The 22,743-nt window shown below is 39.8% G+C and overlaps 1 protein-coding gene across 1 annotated transcript in view; it reads left to right on the forward strand.

Moving 5' to 3' along the window:
* The first annotated feature begins 6,462 nt into the window (after window positions 1-6,462).
* LOC117342402 overlaps window positions 6,463-22,743 on the forward strand; it is a 91,126-nt gene continuing 74,845 nt past the window's right edge. The window contains exon 1 of the mRNA XM_033904563.1: window positions 6,463-6,774. Within this exon, the coding sequence (XP_033760454.1) occupies window positions 6,760-6,774 (15 nt within the window). The 5' untranslated portion in view covers window positions 6,463-6,759. The remainder of the gene's footprint in view (window positions 6,775-22,743) is intronic.

The following is a 22,743-nucleotide window of genomic DNA, read 5'->3' on the forward strand; positions in this document are numbered from 1 at the left end:
TAATATTTTCCGGTTTCGAGACAGAGGATCGATAGTACACAACACACTGAATCAACATGGATAGGATGTATGGATATGTAAAAGTTGAGGAATTTATAAACTTTATTGAATAGATTGTATGGTGACTGTCTACTTACAAGTTACGACTGTATTGTTCGATATACCGGCTGTTTATACTATTCGGAATTCCTTAGTCATTAAGTCATTTAAGCTGGCTCAGCTCTCCCCGACTCACGTAGTCAGATGGAAAGTCTTTATAGGACTGCCTGGCTCAGCTCTCCCCGACTCACGTAGTCAGATGGAAAGTCTTTATAGGACTGCCTGGCTCAGCTCTCCCCGACTCACGTAGTCAGATGGAAAGTCTTTATAGGACTGCCTGGCTCAGCTCTCCATGCTTTATAGGACTGCCTGGCTCAGCTCTCCCCGACTCACGTAGTCAGAATGAAAGTCTTTACCAGACTGTTGTGTGTACTATCGTTATAGTATGGCCATGTAGCCGCTAGTTTACTAAACTACTGTCATGTTGTCCTATAGTATTGTGTGTGTTGAGTGTACATGTTAAAATCGCTAAATTTTAACCCGGCCAAATTTAACTTTCATTTTTCACGACCAAATCGCCAAATTTTATGACCGCTAAAATTTCCCACTATACAGTATGATATCACTATGCACACTTACATTTATTGTTACTATTCACACCTACATAATGTCACAATGCACACCTACATAACGTCACTATACACACCTACATAATGTCATAATGCACACCTACATAACGTCACTATAAACACCTACATAATGTCACAATACACACCTACATGATTACACAATACACACCTACATGATGACACAATGCACACCTACATAATGTCACAATACACACCTACATAATGACACAATACACACCTACATCATGACACAATACACACCTACATAATGTCACAATACACACCTACATAATGTCACAATACACACCTACATAATGTCACAATGCACACCTACATAAAGTCACAATGCACACCTACATAATGACACTATACGCACCTACATGATGACACAATGCACACCTACATAATGTCACAATACACACCTACATGATGACACAATACACACCTACATAATGTCATAATGCACACCTACATAACGTCACTATGCACACCTACATAACGTCACTATGCACACCTACATAACGTCACTATACACACCTACATAATGTCACAATGCACACCTACATAATGTCACAATACACACCTACATCATGACACAATACACACCTACATAATGTCACAATACACACCTACATAATGTCATAATGCACACCTACATAATGTCACAATGCACACCTACATAATGTCATAATGCACACCTACGTAATGTCGCAATACACACCTACATAATGTCACAATACACACCTACATAATGTCACAATGCACACCTACATCATGTCACAATGCACACATACATAATGTCATAATGCACACCTACCTAATGTCACAATGCACACCTACATAACGTCACTATACACACCTACATAATGTCACAATGCACACCTACATGGTGACAAAAAACACACCTACATAATGTCACAATGCACACCTACATGGTGACACAATGCACACCTACATAATGACACAATGCACACCTAAATAATGTCACAATACACACCTACATAATGTCACAATACACACCTACATAATGTCACAATGCACACCTACATGATGACACAATACTCACCTACATGATGACACAATACACACCTACATAATGTCACAATACAGACCTACATAATGTCACAATACACACCTACATGATGACACAATACACACCTACATAATGACACAATACACACCTACATAATGTCAAAATACACACCTACATAATGTCACAATTAACACCTACATGATGACACAATACACACCTACATAATGACACAATACACACCTACATAATGTCACAATGCACACCTACATAATGTCACAATACACACCTACGTAATGACACAATGCACACCTACATAATGTCACAATACACACCTACATAATGTCACACTACACACCTACATAATGCCACAATTAACACCTACATAATGTCACAATACACACCTACATAATGACACAATACACACCTACATAATGTCACAATGCACACCTACATACTGTCACAATACACACCTACATAATGTCATAATGCACACCTACATAATGTCACAATTAACACCTACATAATGTCACAATACACACCTACATGATGACACAATGCACACCTACATAATGTCACAGTACACACCTACATAATGACACAATGCACACCTACATAATAACACAATGCACACCTACATGATGACACAACGCACACCTACATAATGTCACAATGCACACCTACATACTCTCACAATGCACACCTACATAATTTCACAATAAACACCTACATAAAGTCACAATGCACGCCTACATAATGTCACAATGCACACATACATAACGTCACTATACACACCTACATAACGTCACAATACACACCTACATGATGACACAAAACACACCTACATAACGTCACAATGCACACCTACATAATGTCACAATGCACACATACATAATGTCACAATGCACACATACATAACGTCACTATACACACATACATAATGTCACAATGCACACCTACATAATGTCACTATACACACATACATAATGTCACAATACACACATACATAACGTCACTATACACACCTACATAATGTCACAATGCACACCTACATAATGTCACAATGCACACATACATAATGTCACAATGCACACTTACATTTATAGTCACAATGCACACCTACATAATGTCATAATGCACACCTACATAAAGTCACAATGCACACTTATATTTATTGTCACTATTCACACCTATATAACGTCACAATGAACACGTATATGATGTGACAATGTACACATTCATATAAAATTCTTAATGCACACCTACATAATGCCACACTTGGTTCGACATATGTGATATCGTTCTGTCCAGTCTGAGTGATATCATGATAAGATAAAGAATTGGACCTCTGAAAAATTTGATACTTGTCTCTGGCCTTGATAAGATGATATTGTTTTCGTAACAAAAGACTTTACGATTCGCAGTGTAACCCTCTTAATTAAAAGATATTAATTAAATAACAAAAGATGCCAAGACTGTGTAAACGTCTATATTGGCGATCGGTAGCGGGATAATTCACATATCAAATCTAACAGATCCACGATATCAGCCCAGTGTTAAACTCGAGATAACAATCTTAATAGACATACTTTAAAGGAAGGTGCCAGTCACGTGCGCATAGTGTTGTTATCGTGTAGAATTTGTTAGATACGAACACCCATAGATGTCACAAGTAGTAACGTAACATTTAGTGTATACAATGTACACAAGTAAATATACACACGACACACTTGAAATTCTATATACGCAAAACATCACGATTAAACTCAATATCAGAATGATTTACATTGCAGATGTACTATGTTAATTTTATAGTACATTTTAAAGATCGAATAGTTCGAACCTCAATTGTGCCTCTTGGGAAGTTGGGAATACTGACCATCCAGTTACTAGTCATTTTATCAAATAGGTCTGGATAGTGAGGTAGGCACCAGCTGCTACCCCGCCTCGATATGGCCTTACGTATTCACGGGGCAATAAACACAACAAACAAACAGAATATGATTTTGATGTGACGACGTTAACGTGAATTAGCATGATGTCAATGTGCAAAAGTTCAGAATATTTCCATGAGATGACGTATAATGAGGTGAATACATTTGAGATTAGGTATCAATGTATAATGTTGTACACGTGTATACATATTATAGTCAGTACAACTGTATAATGGTGTACACGTGTATACATATTAGGGTCAGTACAACTGTATAATGGTGTACACGTGTCTACATATTATAGTCAGTACAACTGTATAATGGTGTACACGTGTATACATATTAGAGTCATACAACTGTATAATGGTGTACACGTGTATACATATTAGAGTCAGTACAACTGTATAATGTTGTACACGTGTATACATATTATAGTCAGTACACGTGTATAATGTTGTACACGTGTATACATATTATAGACAGTATAACTGTATAATGATGTACACGTGTATACATATTATAGTCATTATAACTGTATAATGGTGTACACGTGTAAACATATTAGAGTCAGTACAACTGTATAATGGTGTACACGTGTATACATATTATAGTCAGTATACCTGTGTAATGGTGTACACGTGTATACATATTATAGTCAGTACAACTGTATAATGGTGTACACGTGTATACATATTAGAGCCATACAACTGTATAATGGTGTACACGTGTATACATATTATAGTCAGTACAACTGTATAATGGTGTACACGTGTATACATATTATAGTCAGTACAACTGTATAATGGTGTACACGTGTATACATATTATAGTCAGTACAACTGTATAATGGTGTACACGTGTATACATATTATAGTCAGTACAACTGTATAATGGTGTACACGTGTATACATATTAGAGTCAGTACAACCGTATAATGGTGTACACGTGAATACATATTATAGTCAGTACAACTGTATAATGGTGTACACGTGTATACATATTATAGTCAGTATAACTGTATAATGGTGTACACGTGTATACATATTAGAGTCAGTATAACTGTATAATGGTGTACACGTGTATACATATTATAGTCAATATAACTGTATAATGGTGTACACGTGTATACATATTAGGGTCAGTACAACTGTATAATGGTGTACACGTGTATACATATTAGAGTCAGTACACGTGTATAATGTTGTACACGTGTATACATTTGAGATGCAGTATAAATGTGTAATGATGTACATGTGAATGCATACTATAGTCAGTACAACTGTATAATGATACATACGTATTATATACCATATGTAGTAGAGTAATTTTATTTTTTATCTTATTAGTATAGTGAAAAAGAAATAGAACAATTGATCTACATTATTCCGTTTTCCCGCCATTTTTCAAATGAAGGTTAGTCTTACGTTTTTATTAGTTTTCATTGAAGATGTATTTTTGTCATATAAAATCATCGTTTCTTACTAATAAAATGTCTTTGTCATTAACATTCCATCGTGGAAAAATAGGACCAGGCTACGGTAATTCAAAGTTCGAGTATAGATATACTGTTAATTAACACCTACACTCATTGCCGATAAAACGTGGCGAGTTTAACTATATATCAATGGCTAATCAACCTTAAAATCGGCCACAGCCCCAGTTGTTTGATTCTCTTTGTAACACATGCATATTAATGGGTAATTACTATTGGGGTATCAGTTTTAAAGATTATAGAAAATTGTCAAAATTAGTTAAAAGTTTTAAGAATATAATCTGCTGAAACCAGCTTTAATGGCTGTACGCTACTTATATAAATATGCACAACCAGAAACTATATTTGATAAATCTTTTGTTTTGCTTGAATCTTATATAAATTATTTTCAATTACCCCTAATGGTCCTCACCAGGACATAAATTGAAAGGAAATGAACGCTGCTCAGAACTTCCGATTAAAACACTCAAGCTAGTATCTAAATATAAAACCCATTCATCAAAACAGAATGATCCATCCCCACTTTCAACAAGGAGAAGTAGTTTCAACCGAACAAAACCGTGCATTACAAGTACGTGGAAAACCGGGATAGCGAAACTATGCAAGGGGGATAACTCGTATACAAATATGTTACACCGTTTGACAGCTCGACAGTCCCAAGATCACCAGTAGTCATCAATTCTAAATTGGTTCATTTAACCCTGACCAGTGGTCACTGCACGGACAGTCATTGTTTTTTCTGTCTGTGTTAGTACACACTGGAGTGACCATGGTCTGGAATGAATGTGATACAGCTAAACTTGTGAGATTTTGTATCAAGCACGTCTTACTTACGATGCGGAAAAAATTCATATAGGTTGGTATACAATTGATAATGTTGTAGGGAAGTATTTAACATAGACATGTATAACATTACCTATCTTATGGAGGCATGCATGGGGAAATCTTCACAATTTTAATTCAATTAAATACGTTTATATATATATATATAATATCTAAAAAAAAACTGAAGATATTCTTTGTTTTATTTTTATTAATTTATTTTATCAAAGATGTGGCATTATCTCTACTAATTGCTAACTCTCGCTGAATAAGTGCGTTTAAAGTTTCATATTGATACTTTAAATAACTGATCGATGATATGTATGTCATTGAGCTATTTGTACATGCTCAATGGATATACTTCTTTGTACGTTCTTTTTAAAATAATTTAAACATACTTTTTGCACTTTAAAATTGTTAAGTTAATAAATATCACCTTCACATGAATTGAAGTAAATACATAAGAATATCATAGCGAGTTGTTTTTTAACGTGTTAGAACTCGTTTACCCACTAGGCCTCCAGCTTGCCACGGGGTAAGGTATGATGTCGACATAGTTGTGTCCGCCATTGTGTATTGGCAGCTCATTCCTGCGAATCTTAGTCGGATTCATTTCAAAACCATGGTTGCTATGGGAAAGATGATTTTCCTGTGACTGAGGGTTAAATAGAGATCGATTAGTCGATACATTTGTACTGTAGGGAAGTGTAATATCAATAATTCTAGACAGTGCATATCCACTCTGAATAAGGACGCGGTGATAAAAATCCACCTCGGAATTTTCTGTTTTTGGGATTGTATTTCATTTCAAGGATGCCACGATCTATGGTAAGTCGGCTTTGATTTTTTTGTATATACCTACACAGCAAAGTATAGGAAAACCCCCTAAAATTGATGTATCTATTTATAAATATGTGATCATTGTACATGTTTGCTCATATGTACATGTATGAACAAGGAATACGTTCAGCCATCTTGAACCACATTCATAGATGTATACGCCCCTTTTACACAACAGCTGATCAAGGTGTTTGCAGCCTCCAACTAAAGAACGAAAGTAGGGAGGGAAATTGTTCAATCTTTTCTTTTGTCTTCTTCTTTCTCTTCTTTTTTCTTTTTCTATGGAAATAGCGTTTATTTACGATGGGATATTGTATCAGTATACTCATATAGATGTAACATCATGTACAGACGCCATCTTATCTACAAAGCATGCCCTTATACCTTGCATTTTACTGAAGTGATGTTAATGTCTCAAACAAAGCAGACACGTCATAACACGCAATAATTTTCCTTCGTGAATAATCGGATATTTTCGCCATTTTACGTAAATTTACACACATACGTATGCAGTTCTACTCTTTGATCGATATTTTTAGCTGGTTGTGTGGTGTGGTACCATCACACAAAAATGTTACACATTTGCACGTACAAATGTACACACGTGCTACACTGATCATCCTAAACTCAGATTTCTTATTACACGTGATTTAGATACATGTATTATCTTTTACGTTTTCGTTTATCTAAATAAAACATTTATGAAAAGAAAATGAAAGAAATATACAACTGTTATCAGAAATACAATTGAAATCCCAGTACATGCATGTACCTTTAAAATTTTCATTATCTACGAATCCTTCACGACCTTCAAAGTATTGTAAGTTGCATAATGTCTACATTTGAAAAAAAATGCCCCAATAAATTCGAAACCAAGCACAGTGTACATAATATTTTGACAGAGAGCATGACCTCACCTGAAAAAAATAAGTGATTATAAAGTAATCACGATTGGCTCTACGCATACATGCTGTCAAGTATACGAGCATATCATGTCGGCATTTTTGTGGGATGTGAATTTTCGCGAAATCATGTAAAATAATTTTGGCGAAGATAGATCGGTAGTACCCATCCATCATACGGTGACCATAATCATAGTGGGATTTAAAAACATGCAATATCAGTATTGCAAATATATACAGAACAGTACAATTTATTACAACTTTAAAAATTACATCAATATAGGAGCAACATGCAAACTATACATTATATATATATAATTGTCAAGTAGTAATAACGACAGTACGTAAATTGTCGAATTTTCGAGGCAATCTGCCCCTTTATCAAGACACAGGTAAATTACATACGATCACATATAGGGGAAGCGTGGAAAAAAATCTTTACCGGTTTTCGTCTTCGAATATGAAATATCTACACTTTGCCCACGTAACCCAGATTGGATACATGTATTTATGTATGGAATACAGATAGGTGTACTAGAACAACGTAATCCCGTCCGAGTTCCCTGTCTATCGGCTTTAGTTGAGGCTGCGGAGACACCTGATTGTTTATTTCAAAATAGGTTACTCACACATTATCTCGGCCCTTACCAATAATGACCAGATTGGACTTTATGACCCAGATGTTCATACATTGTATCTAATACATGGTCATTTTAACCGAAAAAAAAATCTAAATTTAAGTTTTATTTTGTATATTCAAGTCTTTGTATTTTTTATTGGATATTTAAATCTCGCGGTAAATCTCTCTGAGAAAAATAAGCACTTGAACATCTCGGTCAAAATGAGATTTTGATTTAAATTTAACTAAATAAAGTATCTACATGTGTATGTCGATGTCACCTGACATGCATTGTCCGTACATGTCACGTGATATCTTATCTTAGCAGTAGATTACATTGATCTGTCTTATCTATCTACGTCACTTAATTGTGACGTGTCCTAATGAAGATTGGTGATTTACTCATACCAAGTGATCAGTATTTAATATCTTATACCACGAGACATATGCATACGAACTTCTTTACAAATATATAAAGTAAATAATCTCCCTTTGTGTATTTCGCAGCTCGGAACATTATAGAACGATTTTATTATGCATTGTTTGTATAAAGTAAGTGTGTGTTTGTGTGTGTGAGTATGTGTGAAAGAAAGGGTGTGTGTGTGAGTAAGTGTGTGTATGGGGGTGTGTAATTGTGCGAGAGTTTGTGTGAGAGAGGGTGACAGAGTGTGTGTGTATTTTTGCTATGTTATATATAAATCATAGATGGTCATGTAATACCACTTGAAGGTTACTTTGATTTAGTTAGGATTTCAAAGCTACACACTGATACGTTAGGCACTTTATTTTGACATGTGGTTTCAATAGAAATAGATTCTCTTAGGAATAACTAAACTTTACATATGTTAAACGGACGCACAAATTAGACGTTAACAAGAACGACCTCTAAATTAATACCTTCCGTATGGACCCCGCTGTCTGTGATAAATAGATGGTAAATCAATCCGTCTAGCACTTACGCTGATGTCCAATTAGGAACATTAAATATTGATTTATATGAACGACTCTAAAGTTAATACGAAATGTTTGAAATTTCATCGGGAGGGTTACATTAACAAGAGGCCAAGGACGATGACCCCCGCCGAGTCTTCCCTGTGTACAACTCGTTCGAACCGTAGGTCTATACTTTTATAGACCAATGTGTCGGCATGGTTTGTTATCCGACACCTTTCCAAACAAAATACAAAAAAAAAACAAAAAAAAAAATATATAAAAACAAAAACCAAAGGACATATAAAATGAAGTGTCTGATTCACGGGTCAAATTCTCTTTAGACATTTTCTACGGAATCAATCATATTTCTGGAGATAAAGAAGAGAAATCAAGTGGGTACCAATGAAATTACAGTCGATATTTAAAGAGATTTTTATTAGTTCCTACAAATTATCAATCGACAAACTACTCGAAAACAGAATAAAAGAAAACAAATGAAACCATCCTTTAGGTTCTAGCTCATATCAACACAAGCATCTCAAGCTCAATTTTGGGAAGTTTAACTGGTTTTAACCTCTGTCTACACAAAACTCCATTATTCTACTTCCGGCTAAAAACGTCGACTGATTGCAATCACTCTCCCCGACTCTGTTCATTGTAAGTAAAGGGACGTAACTCCGATACAGTATTTTACCCTGTTTTCTACGAAATTATTTCATGGGTAAATGCTTAATGCACATATCAATATTTTTCAGTGTAATATAAACATGTAGATAGACTGTTACATTACAATACCTGTATGTCAATTAAAGATAGTTTGAAATTGAGTTTAAAGATTCAAGAAGACAAACAACATATTAGCATCTGTCAAAACAAATATAGCTTTAGATATAGTGGATTCGTAATGATCTGAACTGAACCATACTGCTGTTTCCTCCTTCACGGCCTCGTCAATGCTACTAAAGGCCTAAACTGTTACCTAAGAGGCGACCAAAACATTGAATATGGTTCGAAATGATCTGGACTGAGAGGTGCAAAAGATCCTTAACTCAATACATTTCATAATTAGCAATATTAGGTTTAAAAGGACCTAATGCACGTGTATATTCTGAATACTAAAATCCATTTTATATTTACGTTTGTATATAATTTGCTTAATAATTCTAAATGTCATTCAATGAGAGATATAAAATACAAGTTAAAATTAAGATGAGGTTGTCACAAAGCTAGAGCTACATCCGATTTGATGCTGATTGACCAAGAAACGAAGTCGAAATTGATATTGAAAAAACGTAGACAACCTGCATGTAATGGGTTCCCTAACATCAAAACCTACCAGCGTAAACATGGTGGAATCTCGATACCATAACATATTAAGACAATTTCTCACACATCAGCTACGAGACACTTTGTTGAATAGTTTCCACTAACCATTTTCATTTGGTTTGTTTGGTTTGTTTTTGTTTAACGTCCTATTAACAGCCAGAGTCATTTAAGGACGTGCCGGGTTTTGGAGGTGGAGGAAAGGCAGAGTACCCGGAGAAAAACCACCGGCCTACGGTCAGTACTTGGCAACTGCCCGACATAGGTTTCGAACTCGCAACCCAGAGGTGGAGGGCTAGTGCTAATGTGTCGGGACACCTTAACCACTCGGCCACCGCGGCCCCATTTTCATAAAAACTTACTGACATTGGTACCTACATTATGATACTGATTGTTTCTTCATTAGTTATTAGAAAACTTTTTATCGAGACTTTGGTCTCTACATTTTAAACGAGACTTCCCTAATTATAAATACAGAGGTCCCGCATTGGCCTGAAATCGCTGGCACTGAGCTTAGTATTATAATCGGCCAACAATCGGCACATAACTCGTTAAACATCATTGGTAGTAGTCTAGTTTATATCGTAAGTGATAAGTCACATAAATATGAATATGTATGTATATAAGTATAAATATATATATACGCATACCTGTATGTATGTCTCACATCAGATTATTCTATGTGAATAGGATTATATATCCACATTTGTTGGGTTTGAGTAATTTCAGTTTAGTTTAGTTTATCTTATTCAACGTCCTATTAAGAGCCAAGGTCATTTGAGGACGTGTCCGATTTTGGAGGTGGAGGAAAGCCGGAGTACCCGGAGAAAAACCACCGGCCTACGGTCAGTACCAGGCAAATGCCCCACGTGGGATTCAATCTCGCGACCAAGAGGTGGAGGGCTAGTGGTAAAGAGTCGGGACCCCTTAACCACTCGGCCTCCGTGACCCCAGTTTGAGTAAATACTGTTACAGACATTTACACAACGTGTTGTGGTGTATCGCTGTAGACAGGCTGATTTGACCTGACATTATTTTGTTGTCACTTTTAAAGTGTGCTTCTATCCATAATATTTGATACCAACGTCTTACCTGTAGTACGCCCGAATTTCCTCTAGCCCTGACGCCAGACATGGACGTTCTACCAATAGATGTGTGGTGCGTAGCCTACCAGACAACTCTCTGTTAGAATGTCCTAGTCTTGTGTTAGAGCCAGAAAAAATTCGGATTTCTTCATTCGCGGTACTTGTTAAGAATATCTTCCTCACTAAAGAACGAAACCTAGCGAATTCGAGGTCCCGTAACTTGTAGCCCGCTATAACACACATGTAGTAATGGACTATTCTACTCCACAAAGGAGCGTCCGGTGTCTATATATCTACATTCTGAAAGTAAACATGCATTTACGAAGCTATAGACCCCTATTCATCTAATATCAATCACACACACCCACACTCACCCTCACAAACACACACACAAATATAAAAATATCAGCGGCAACACGTACCCGAACATTTCAACATGACTAAAGACGAATTTCAGTTTTCTTATTAACATATTTCTTAAACTACATTACATTAGTTGCACCGGTAATTGTTTTTCCGTTTTTTTTTTTTTGCTGGTGCAGCAGATTTATCATTTTAGATAATCTCAAACGTATAATAAAGGACATGTGACGAGCTTGTATACCCCATGTGACTAGTGTGTATACCCCATGAGACGAGCGTGTATACCCCCATGTGACGAGCGTGTATACCCTATGTGACGAGCATGTATACCCCATGTGACGAGCGTATACACCCCCATGTGACGGGCGTGTATACCCCATATGACGACCGTGTATACCCCCATGTGCCGAGTGTGTATACCCCAATGTGACGAGTGTGTATACCCCAATGTGACGAGTGTGTATACCCCAATGTGAAGAGTGTGTATACCCCAATGTGACGAGTGTGTATACCCCCATGTGATGAGTGTGTATACCCCCATGTGAAGAGTGTGTATACCCCCATGTGACGAGCGTGTATACCCCAATGTGACGAGTGTGTATACCCCCATGTGATGAGTGTGTATACCCCCATGTGAAGAGTGTGTATACCCCCATGTGACGAGCGTGTATACCCCAATGTGACGAGTGTGTATACCCCATGTGACTAGTGTGTATACCCCATGTGACTAGTGTGTATACCCCATGTGAAGAGTGTGTATACCCCAATGTGAAGAGTGTGTATACCCCATGTAACGAGTGTGTATACCCCCATGTGAAGAGTGTGTATACCCCAATGTGAAGAGTGTGTATACCCCATGTAACGAGCGTGTATACCCCCATGTGAAGAGTGTGTATACCCCAATGTGAAGAGTGTGTATACCCCATGTGACGAGCGTGTATACCCAAATGTGACGAGTGTGTATACCCCCATGTGATGAGTGTGTATACCCCCATGTGAAGAGTGTGTATACCCCCAAGTGACGAGCGTGTATACCCCATGTGACTAGTGTGTATACCCCATGTGAAGAGTGTGTATACCCCCATGTGAAGAGTGTGTATACCCCAATGTGAAGAGTGTGTATACTCCCATGTGAAGAGTGTGTATACCCCCATGTGAAGAGTGTGTATACTCCAATGTGAAGAGTGTGTATACCCCATGTAACGAGTGTGTATACCCCATGTGAAGAGTGTGTATACCCCAATGTGAAGAGTGTGTATACCCCAATGTGACGAGTGTGTATACCCCCATGTGATGAGTGTGTATACCCCCATGTGATGAGTGTGTATACCCCATGTAACGAGTGTGTATACCCCATGTGAAGAGTGTGTATACCCCAATGTGAAGAGTGTGTATACCCCAATGTGAAGAGTGTGTATACCCCAATGTGACGAGTGTGTATACCCCCATGTGAAGAGTGTGTATACCCCAATGTGAAGAGTGTGTATACTCCCATGTGAAGAGTGTGTATACCCCCATGTGAAGAGTGTGTATACTCCAATGTGAAGAGTGTGTATACCCCATGTAACGAGTGTGTATACCCCATGTGAAGAGTGTGTATACCCCAATGTGAAGAGTGTGTATACCCCAATGTGACGAGTGTGTATACCCCCATGTGATGAGTGTGTATACCCCCATGTGATGAGTGTGTATACCCCATGTAACGAGTGTGTATACCCCATGTGAAGAGTGTGTATACCCCAATGTGAAGAGTGTGTATACCCCAATGTGAAGAGTGTGTATACCCCAATGTGACGAGTGTGTATACCCCCATGTGATGAGTGTGTATACCCCAATGTGAAGAGTGTGTATACTCCCATGTGAAGAGTGTGTATACCCCCATGTGAAGAGTGTGTATACTCCAATGTGAAGAGTGTGTATACCCCATGTAACGAGTGTGTATACCCCATGTGAAGAGTGTGTATACCCCAATGTGAAGAGTGTGTATACCCCAATGTGACGAGTGTGTATACCCCCATGTGATGAGTGTGTATACCCCCATGTGAAGAGTGTGTATACCCCATGTGACTAGTGTGTATACCCCATGTGAAGAGTGTGTATACCCCCATGTGAAGAGTGTGTATACCCCCATGTGAAGAGTGTGTATACCCCATGTGACTAGTGTGTATACCCCATGTGAAGAGTGTGTATACCCCCATGTGAAGAGTGTGTATACTCCAATGTGAAGAGTGTGTATACCCCATGTAACGAGTGTGTATTCCCCATGTGAAGAGTGTGTATACCCCAATGTGATGAGTGTGTATACCCCCATGTGACGAGCGTGTATACCCCCATATGACGAGTGTGTATACCCCATGTGACTAGTGTGTATACCCCATGTGAAGAGTGTGTATACCCCAATGTGAAGAGTGTGTATACCCCCATGTAACGAGTGTGTATACCCCAATGTGACTAGCATGTATACCCCAATGTGACGAGCGTGTATACCCCCATGTGACGGGCGTGTATACCCCAATGTGACGAGTGTGTATACCCCCATGTAACGAGTGTGTATACCCCAATGTGACGAGCGTGTATACCCCCATGTGACGGGCGTGTATACCCCATGTGACGAGTGTGTATACCCCAATGTGAAGAGTGTGTATACCCCAATGTGACGAGTGTGTATACCCCAATGTGACTAGCGTGTATACCCCATGTGACGACCGGGTATACCCCTGTGACGGGCGTGTGTATCCTCATGTGACGGGCGTGTGTATCCTCATGTGACGGGCGTGTGTATCCTCATGTGACGGGCGTGTGTATCCTCATGTGACGGGCGTGTGTATCCTCATGTGACGACCGGTTATACCCCTGTGACGGGCCTGTGTATCCTCATGTGACGGGCCTGTGTATCCTCATGTGACGGGCGTGTGTATCCTCATGTGACGGGCGTGTGTATCCTCATGTGACGGGCGTGTGTATCCTCATGTGACGGGCGTGTGTATCCTCATGTGACGGGCGTGTGTATCATCATGTGACGGGCGTGTGTATCCTCATGTGACGGGCGTGTGTATCCTCATGTGACGGGCGTGTGTATCCTCATGTGACGGGCGTGTGTATCCTCATGTGACGGGCGTGTGGATCCTCATGTGACGGGACTGTGCATCCTCATGTGACGGGCGTGTGTATCCTCATGTGACGGGCGTGTGTATCCTCATGTGACAGACCTGTGTATCCTCGTGTGACGGGCGTGTGTATTCTCATGTGACGGGCGTGTGCATCCTCATGTGACGGGCGTGTGCATCCTCATGTGACGGGCCTGTGCATCCTCATGTGACGGGCGTGTGCATCCTCATGTGACGGGCCTGTGCATCCTCATGTGACGGGCCTGTGCATCCTCATGTGACGGGCGTGTGCATCCTCATGTGACGGGCGTGTGTATCCTCATGTGACGGGCGTGTGCACCCTCATGTGACGGGCGTGTGTATCCTCATGTGACGGGCGTGTGTATCCTCATGTGACGGGCGTGTGTATCCTCATGTGACGGGCGTGTGTATCCTCATGTGACGGGCCTGTGCATCCTCATGTGACGGGCCTGTGTATCCTCATGTGACGGGCGTGTGGATCCTCATGTGACGGGACTGTGCATCCTCATGTGACGGGCGTGTGTATCCTCATGTGACGGGCCTGTGTATCCTCATGTGACGGGCGTGTGTATCCTCATTGCTTTTCTTGTAATTTGTATTTTTTCAGTTAATTATACATTTTGAAAAAATCGGATTGTCTCCGAGTGAAAATGCGTCTATCATTTAAAATCGGATTGTCTCCGAGTGGAAATGATTTAAATGCATGGTTTGAATCTATTGTAACCTGTGCTTATGTTGTGGTCGGTTTAGCACAAGACTCTGCGGATTAAAACACACATGTCTTTATGCTTATATGACTTAACAATATATACTATATGTAGATTGACAGCACATTGCTATCTTAATGACGCCTTTTAAAACCAATGTTTTAATATCAAATCTGATTAAATCATCTTGTTTATGTGTTCTGACTAACGTCTGTTGAGCAAAGTTGATTAAATCCCTCATGGATTTAATTAGATTTTTTTTCAGACGGAATGTTAATTACTTGCCAAGTTTTTAGCTTGATGTCCGGCACACTCATGCGCGCGCAATGCTTAATGTCCATTTGACAAATGTCACTACATTTTGAAAACGTATTTATCAAATCACTGTATTTTTCCGGTTGGGTTCAAACCGTTTAAAATAAAAATACAAATAAAAAAATAACTGTGAATCTTATCCTATAATCGCAAGGCAGATGTATTACAGTCTACAGTACACTGTACAGGTGTATTACAGTCTACAGTACACTGTACAGGTGTATTATAGGTATACAGTACACTGTACATGTGTATTATAGGTATACTGTACATGTGTATTATAGGTCTACAGTACACTGTACAGGTGTATTATAGGTCTACAGTACACTGTACAGGTATATTATAGGTCTACAGTACAATGTACAGATGTATTATAGGTCTACAGTACACTGTACAGGTATATTATAGGTATACAGTACACTGTACAGGTGTATTATAGGTCTACAGTACACTGTACAGGTGTATTATAGGTATACAGTACACTGTACAGGTGTATTATAGGTATACAGTACACTGTACAGATGTATTATAGGTCTACAGTACACTGTACAGATGTATTATAGGTCTACAGTACAATGTACATGTGTATTATAGGTATACAGTACACTGTACAGGTGTATTATAGGTCTACAGTACACTGTACAGGTGTATTATAGATATACAGTACACTGTACAGATGTATTATAGATATACAGTACACTGTACAGGTGTATTATAGGTCTACAGTACACTGTAGAGATGTATTATAGGTCTACAGTACACTGTACAGATGTATTATAGATATACAGTACACTGTACAGGTGTATTATAGGTCTACACTACACTGTACAGATGTATTATAGGTATACAGTACAATGTACATGTGTATTATAGGTCTACAGTACACTGTACAGGTGTATTATAGGTATACAGTACACTGTACAGGTATATTATTGGTATACAGTACACTGTACAGATGTATTATAGGTATACAGTACACTGTACAGGTGTATTATAGGTATACAGTACACTGTACAGGTATATTATTGGTATACAGTACACTGTACAGATGTATTATAGGTATACAGTACACTGTACATGTATATTATAGGTATACAGTACATTGTACAGGTGTATTATAGATCTACAGTACACTGTACAGGTGTATTACAGTCTACAGTACACTGTACAGGTGTATTACAGTCTACCGTACACTGTACATGTGTATTATAGGTCTACCGTACACTGTACAGGTGTATTATAGGTCTACAGTACACTGTACCAGTGTATTATAGGTATACAGTACACTGTACAGATGTATTATAGGTCTGCAGTACACTGTACAGGTGTATTATAGATATACAGTACACTGTACAGATGTATTATAGGTCTACAGTACACTGTACAGGTGTATTACAGCCTACCGTACACTGTACCAGTGTATTATAGGTATACAGTACACTGTACAGGTGTATTATAGGTATACAGTACACTGTACATGTGTATTATATATATACAGTACACTGTACAGATGTATTATAGGTCTACAGTACACTGTACAGATGTATTATAGGTCTACAGTACACTGTACAGATGTATTATAGGTATAAAGTACACTGTACAGATGTATTATAGGTCTACAGTACACTGTACAGATGTATTATAGATATACAGTACACTGCACAGGTGTATTATAGGTATACAATACAGTGTACAGGTGTATTATAGGTATACAGTACACTGTATAGATGTATTATAGGTCTACAGTACACTGTACAGGTATATTATAGGTCTACAGTACACTGTACAGGTGTATTATAGATATACAGTACACTGTACAGTTGTATTATAGGTCTACAGTACACTGTACAGATGTATTATATATATACAGTACACTGTACAGATGTATTATAGGTCTACAGTACACTGTACAGATGTATTATAGGTATAAAGTACACTGTACAGATGTATTATAGGTCTACAGTACACTGTACAGGTGTATTATAGGTATACAGTACACTGTACAGGTGTATTATAGGTCTATGGTACACTGTACAGATGTATTATAGGTCTACAGTACGCTGTACAGATGTATTATAGGTCTACAGTACACTGTACAGGTGTATTATAGATATACAGCACACTGTACAGATTTATTATAGATATACAGTACACTGTACAGGTGTATTATAGGTCTACAGTACACTGTAGAGATGTATTATAGGTCTACAGTACACTGTACAGATGTATTATAGATATACAGTACACTGTACAGGTGTATTATAGGTCTACACTACACTGTACAGATGTATTATAGGTATACAGTACACTGTACAGGTATATTATAGGTCTACAGTACACTGTACAGGTGTATTATAGGATTACAGTACAGTGTATCATGGTATCCAGTACCCTGTACATGCGTGATTCGTTTAAGATATCTCTTCAATAATTAGCGATTCATTCGTTCAAAATATTTTGAACGGAAATTCAACACATTTTGAAATTTCATTCCACCTGTTAGTTACACAGTTTTACAAACAATATTACACCCGACAAGTTTTCTGATTACACCCGACAAGTTTTCAGATTACACCCGACAAGTTTTCATACAATATTCCATCCGAAAAATCGATCCTGGCCTTTCTTCCGCTCGACTGTTCAAACCCAACAAGATGATTTAAGACCTGGTACTGTGACTTATAAAGATTCACGCACCACTGAGTCCAAAAGTAAATCCAAACAATTTTCCCACGCTTAAGTGTTTCTTTTATACTGTTAAAAGATAAAATTTAGAGGCACTCCATTAGCTGTGTACCGCCACTTAGCCCGTGGTGTATCAAATGAGTTGACATGGTATTTTTAATTGCATTGGTAATCGTTCACTCAATCCTTTCTCATCCACACTCTATCTTCTCTCATCCTCAACGTGATCTCCGCCCTATACACGCATGTGTGGCCTCCGCCCTGTACATAGATGTGTGGCCTCCGCCCTGTACATAGACGTGTGACCTCCGCCCTGTACATGGATGTGTGGCCTCCGCCCTGTACATAGACGTGTGACCTCCGCCCTATACATAGATGTGTGGCCTCCGCCCTGTACATAGATGTGTGGCCTCCGCCCTGTACATAAATGTATGACCTCCGCCCGGTACATGGACGTGTGGCCTCCGCCCTATACATGGATGTGTGACCTTCGCCTTGTACATGGATGTGTGACCTCCGCCCGTTACATAGATGTATGACCTTCGCCTTGTACATGGACGTGTGGCCTCCGCCCTATACATGGATGTGTGACCTTCGCCTTGTACATGGATGTGTGACCTCCGCCCGTTACATAGATGTATGACCTCCGCCCGGTACATGGACGTGTGGCCTCCGCCCTATACATGGATGTGTGACCTTCGCCCTGTACAAAGATGTGTGACCTCCGCCCGTTACATGGATGTGTGGCCTCCGCCCGGTGCATAGATGTGTGGCCTCCGCCTTGTACATGGTCGTGTGGCCTCCGTCCGGTACATAGACGTGTGACCTCCGTCCGGTACATGGACGTGTGACCTCCGCCCTGTACATAGATGTGTGATCTCCGTCCGGTACATGGATGTGTGATCTCCGCCCGTTACATAGATGTGTGTCCTCCGCCTTGTACATGGTCGTGTGGCCTCCGTCCGGTACATAGACGTGTGACCTCCGTCCGGTACATGGACGTGTGACCTCCGCCCGGTACATAGATGTGTGATCTCCGTCCGGTACATGGATGTGTGACCTCCGCCCGTTACATAGATGTGTGTCCTCCGCCATATACATAGATGTGTGTCCTCCGCCCGGTACATGGACGTGTGGCCTCCGCCCGGTACATGGTCGTGTGGCCTCCGCCCTGTACATAGACGTGTGACCTCCGTCCGGTACATGGATGTGTGATCTCCGTCCGGTACACGGATGTGTGACCTCCGCCCTGTACATAGACGTGTGACCTCCGCCCGGTGCATGGATGTGTGACCTCCGCCCTGTACATAAACGTGTGACCTCCGCCCGGTACATGGATGTGTGACCTCCGCCCGGTACATAGACGTGTGACCTCCGCCCGGTACATGGACGTGTGGCCTCCGCCCTATACATGGATGTGTGACCTCCGCCCTGTACATAGACGTGTGACCTCCGCCCGGTACATAAACGTGTGACCTCCGCCCGGTACATGGATGTGTGACCATCGCCTTGCACATGAATGTGTGGCCTCCGCCCTGTACATAGATGTGTGACCTCCGCCCTGTACATAGACGTGTGACCTCCGCCCTGTGCATAGATGTGTGATCTCCGTCCGGTACATAGACGTGTGACCTCCGTCCGGTACATAGACGTGTGATCTCCGCCCTGTACATAGATGTGTGGCCTCCGCCCTGTACATATATGTGTGTCCTCCGTCCGGTACATAGACGTGTGATCTCCGCCCTGTACATAGATGTGTGGCCTCCGCCCTGTACATATATGCGTGATATCCGCCCTGTACATAGATGTGTGGCCTCCGCCCTGTACATATATGTGTGTCCTCCGTCCGGTACATAGACGTGTGATCTCCGCCCTGTACATAGATGTGTGGCCTCCGCCCTGTACATATATGTGTGATATCCGCCCTGTACATATATGTGTGATATTCGCCCTGTACATAGATGTGTGGTCTCCGCCCTGTACATAGATGTGTGGCCTCCGCCCGGTACATAGATGTGTGACCTCCGACCTGTACATATATGTGTGATATCCGCCCTGTACATATATGTGTGATATCCGCCCTGTACATGGATGTGTGATCTCCGCCTTGTACATGGATGTGTGACCTCCGCCCGGTACATAGATGTGTGACCTCCGACCTGTACATAGATGTGTGACCTCTGACCTGTACATAGATGTATGACCTCCGACCTGTACATAGATGTGTGACCTCCGACCTGTACATAGATGTGTGGCCTCCGCCCTGTACATAGATGTGTAACCTCCGACCTGTACATAGATGTGTGACCTCCGACCTGTACATAGATGTGTGACCTCCGACCTGTACATAGATGTGTGACCTCCGCCCTGTACATGGATGTGTGGCCTTCATCCGTTCCATGGATATCTGTAAAATTTGGTGATAATTAAGATACTAATCTCCTTTTCAAATTTGCAATTCACTTTCTCATATACCAATGTAAATGGTTTGATATTCTATATTCTAAGTAGTATATTTAGCTATATCGTGACATTTAGCAATATGAACAGAGAAACAATTAAAAAAAATATTATAACAGTAAAATATTGTAAAGTAAAACAACGACACACTTTTTTAACAATGGTACAATAGGGTATTATACATCGTTATTGTAATTCTATAGAGTATAGCATTGTATGTGGTAGTAGCCGCGTGTCGCACGTGAGGTCCTAGATAGACAGGGCAGCAGGACATGGTCAAGGTGGACATCGTCAACTACAATGTAAGGTATACATCGTCAATTACAATGTAAGGTGGACATCGTCAACTACAAAGTAAGGTGGACATCGTCAATTACAATGTAAGGTGGACATCGTCAATACAATGTATATCAGTAATAACGAACAGACTGTAGTAAAAAACAATGGAATAACGAATATGTTGGTTCTGTTGACTTTACAAGAAATGTCTTATTGATACTTCATTGCCACGACGTCGATAGCAGCGACGAATACAGAAATGTCTTATTGATACTTATTTACCACGACGTCGATAGCAGCGACGAATACAGAAATGTCTTATTGATACTTAATTACCACGACGTCGATAGCAGCGACGAATACAGAAATGTCTTATTGATACTTCATTTCCACGACGTCGATGACAGCGACGAATACAGAAATGTCTTATTGATACTTAATTACCACGACGTCGATAGCAGCGACGAATACAGAAATGTCTTATTGATACTTATTTACCACGACGTCGATGACAGCGACGAATACAGAAATGTCTTATTGATACTTCATTGCCACGACGTCGATAGCAGCGACGAATACAGAAATGTCTTATTGATACTTATTTACCACGACGGCGATGACAGCGACGAATACAGAAATGTCTTATTGATACTTAATTACCACGACGTCGATGACAGCGACGAATACAGAAATGTCTTATTGATACTTCATTACCACGACGTCGATAGCAGCGACGAATACAGAAATGTCTTATTGATACTTCATTGCCACGACGTCGATAGCAGCGACGAATACAGAAATGTCTTATTGATACTTATTTACCACGACGTAGATAGCAGCGACGAATACAGAAATGTCTTATTGATACTTAATTACCACGACGTCGATGACAGCGACGAATACAGAAATGTCTTATTGATACTTCATTACCACGACGTCGATAGCAGCGACGAATACAGAAATGTCTTATTGATACTTATTTACCACGACGTCGATAGCAGCGACGAATACAGAAATGTCTTATTGATACTTCATTACCACGACGTCGATGACAGCGACGAATACAGAAATGTCTTATTGATACTTCATTACCACGACGTCGATAGCAGCGACGAATACAGAAATGTCTTATTGATACTTATTTACCACGACGTCGAT

The sequence above is a fragment of the Pecten maximus genome, chromosome 14, assembly GCF_902652985.1.
Source record: "Pecten maximus chromosome 14, xPecMax1.1, whole genome shotgun sequence".
Lineage (NCBI taxonomy): Eukaryota > Metazoa > Mollusca > Bivalvia > Pectinida > Pectinidae > Pecten > Pecten maximus.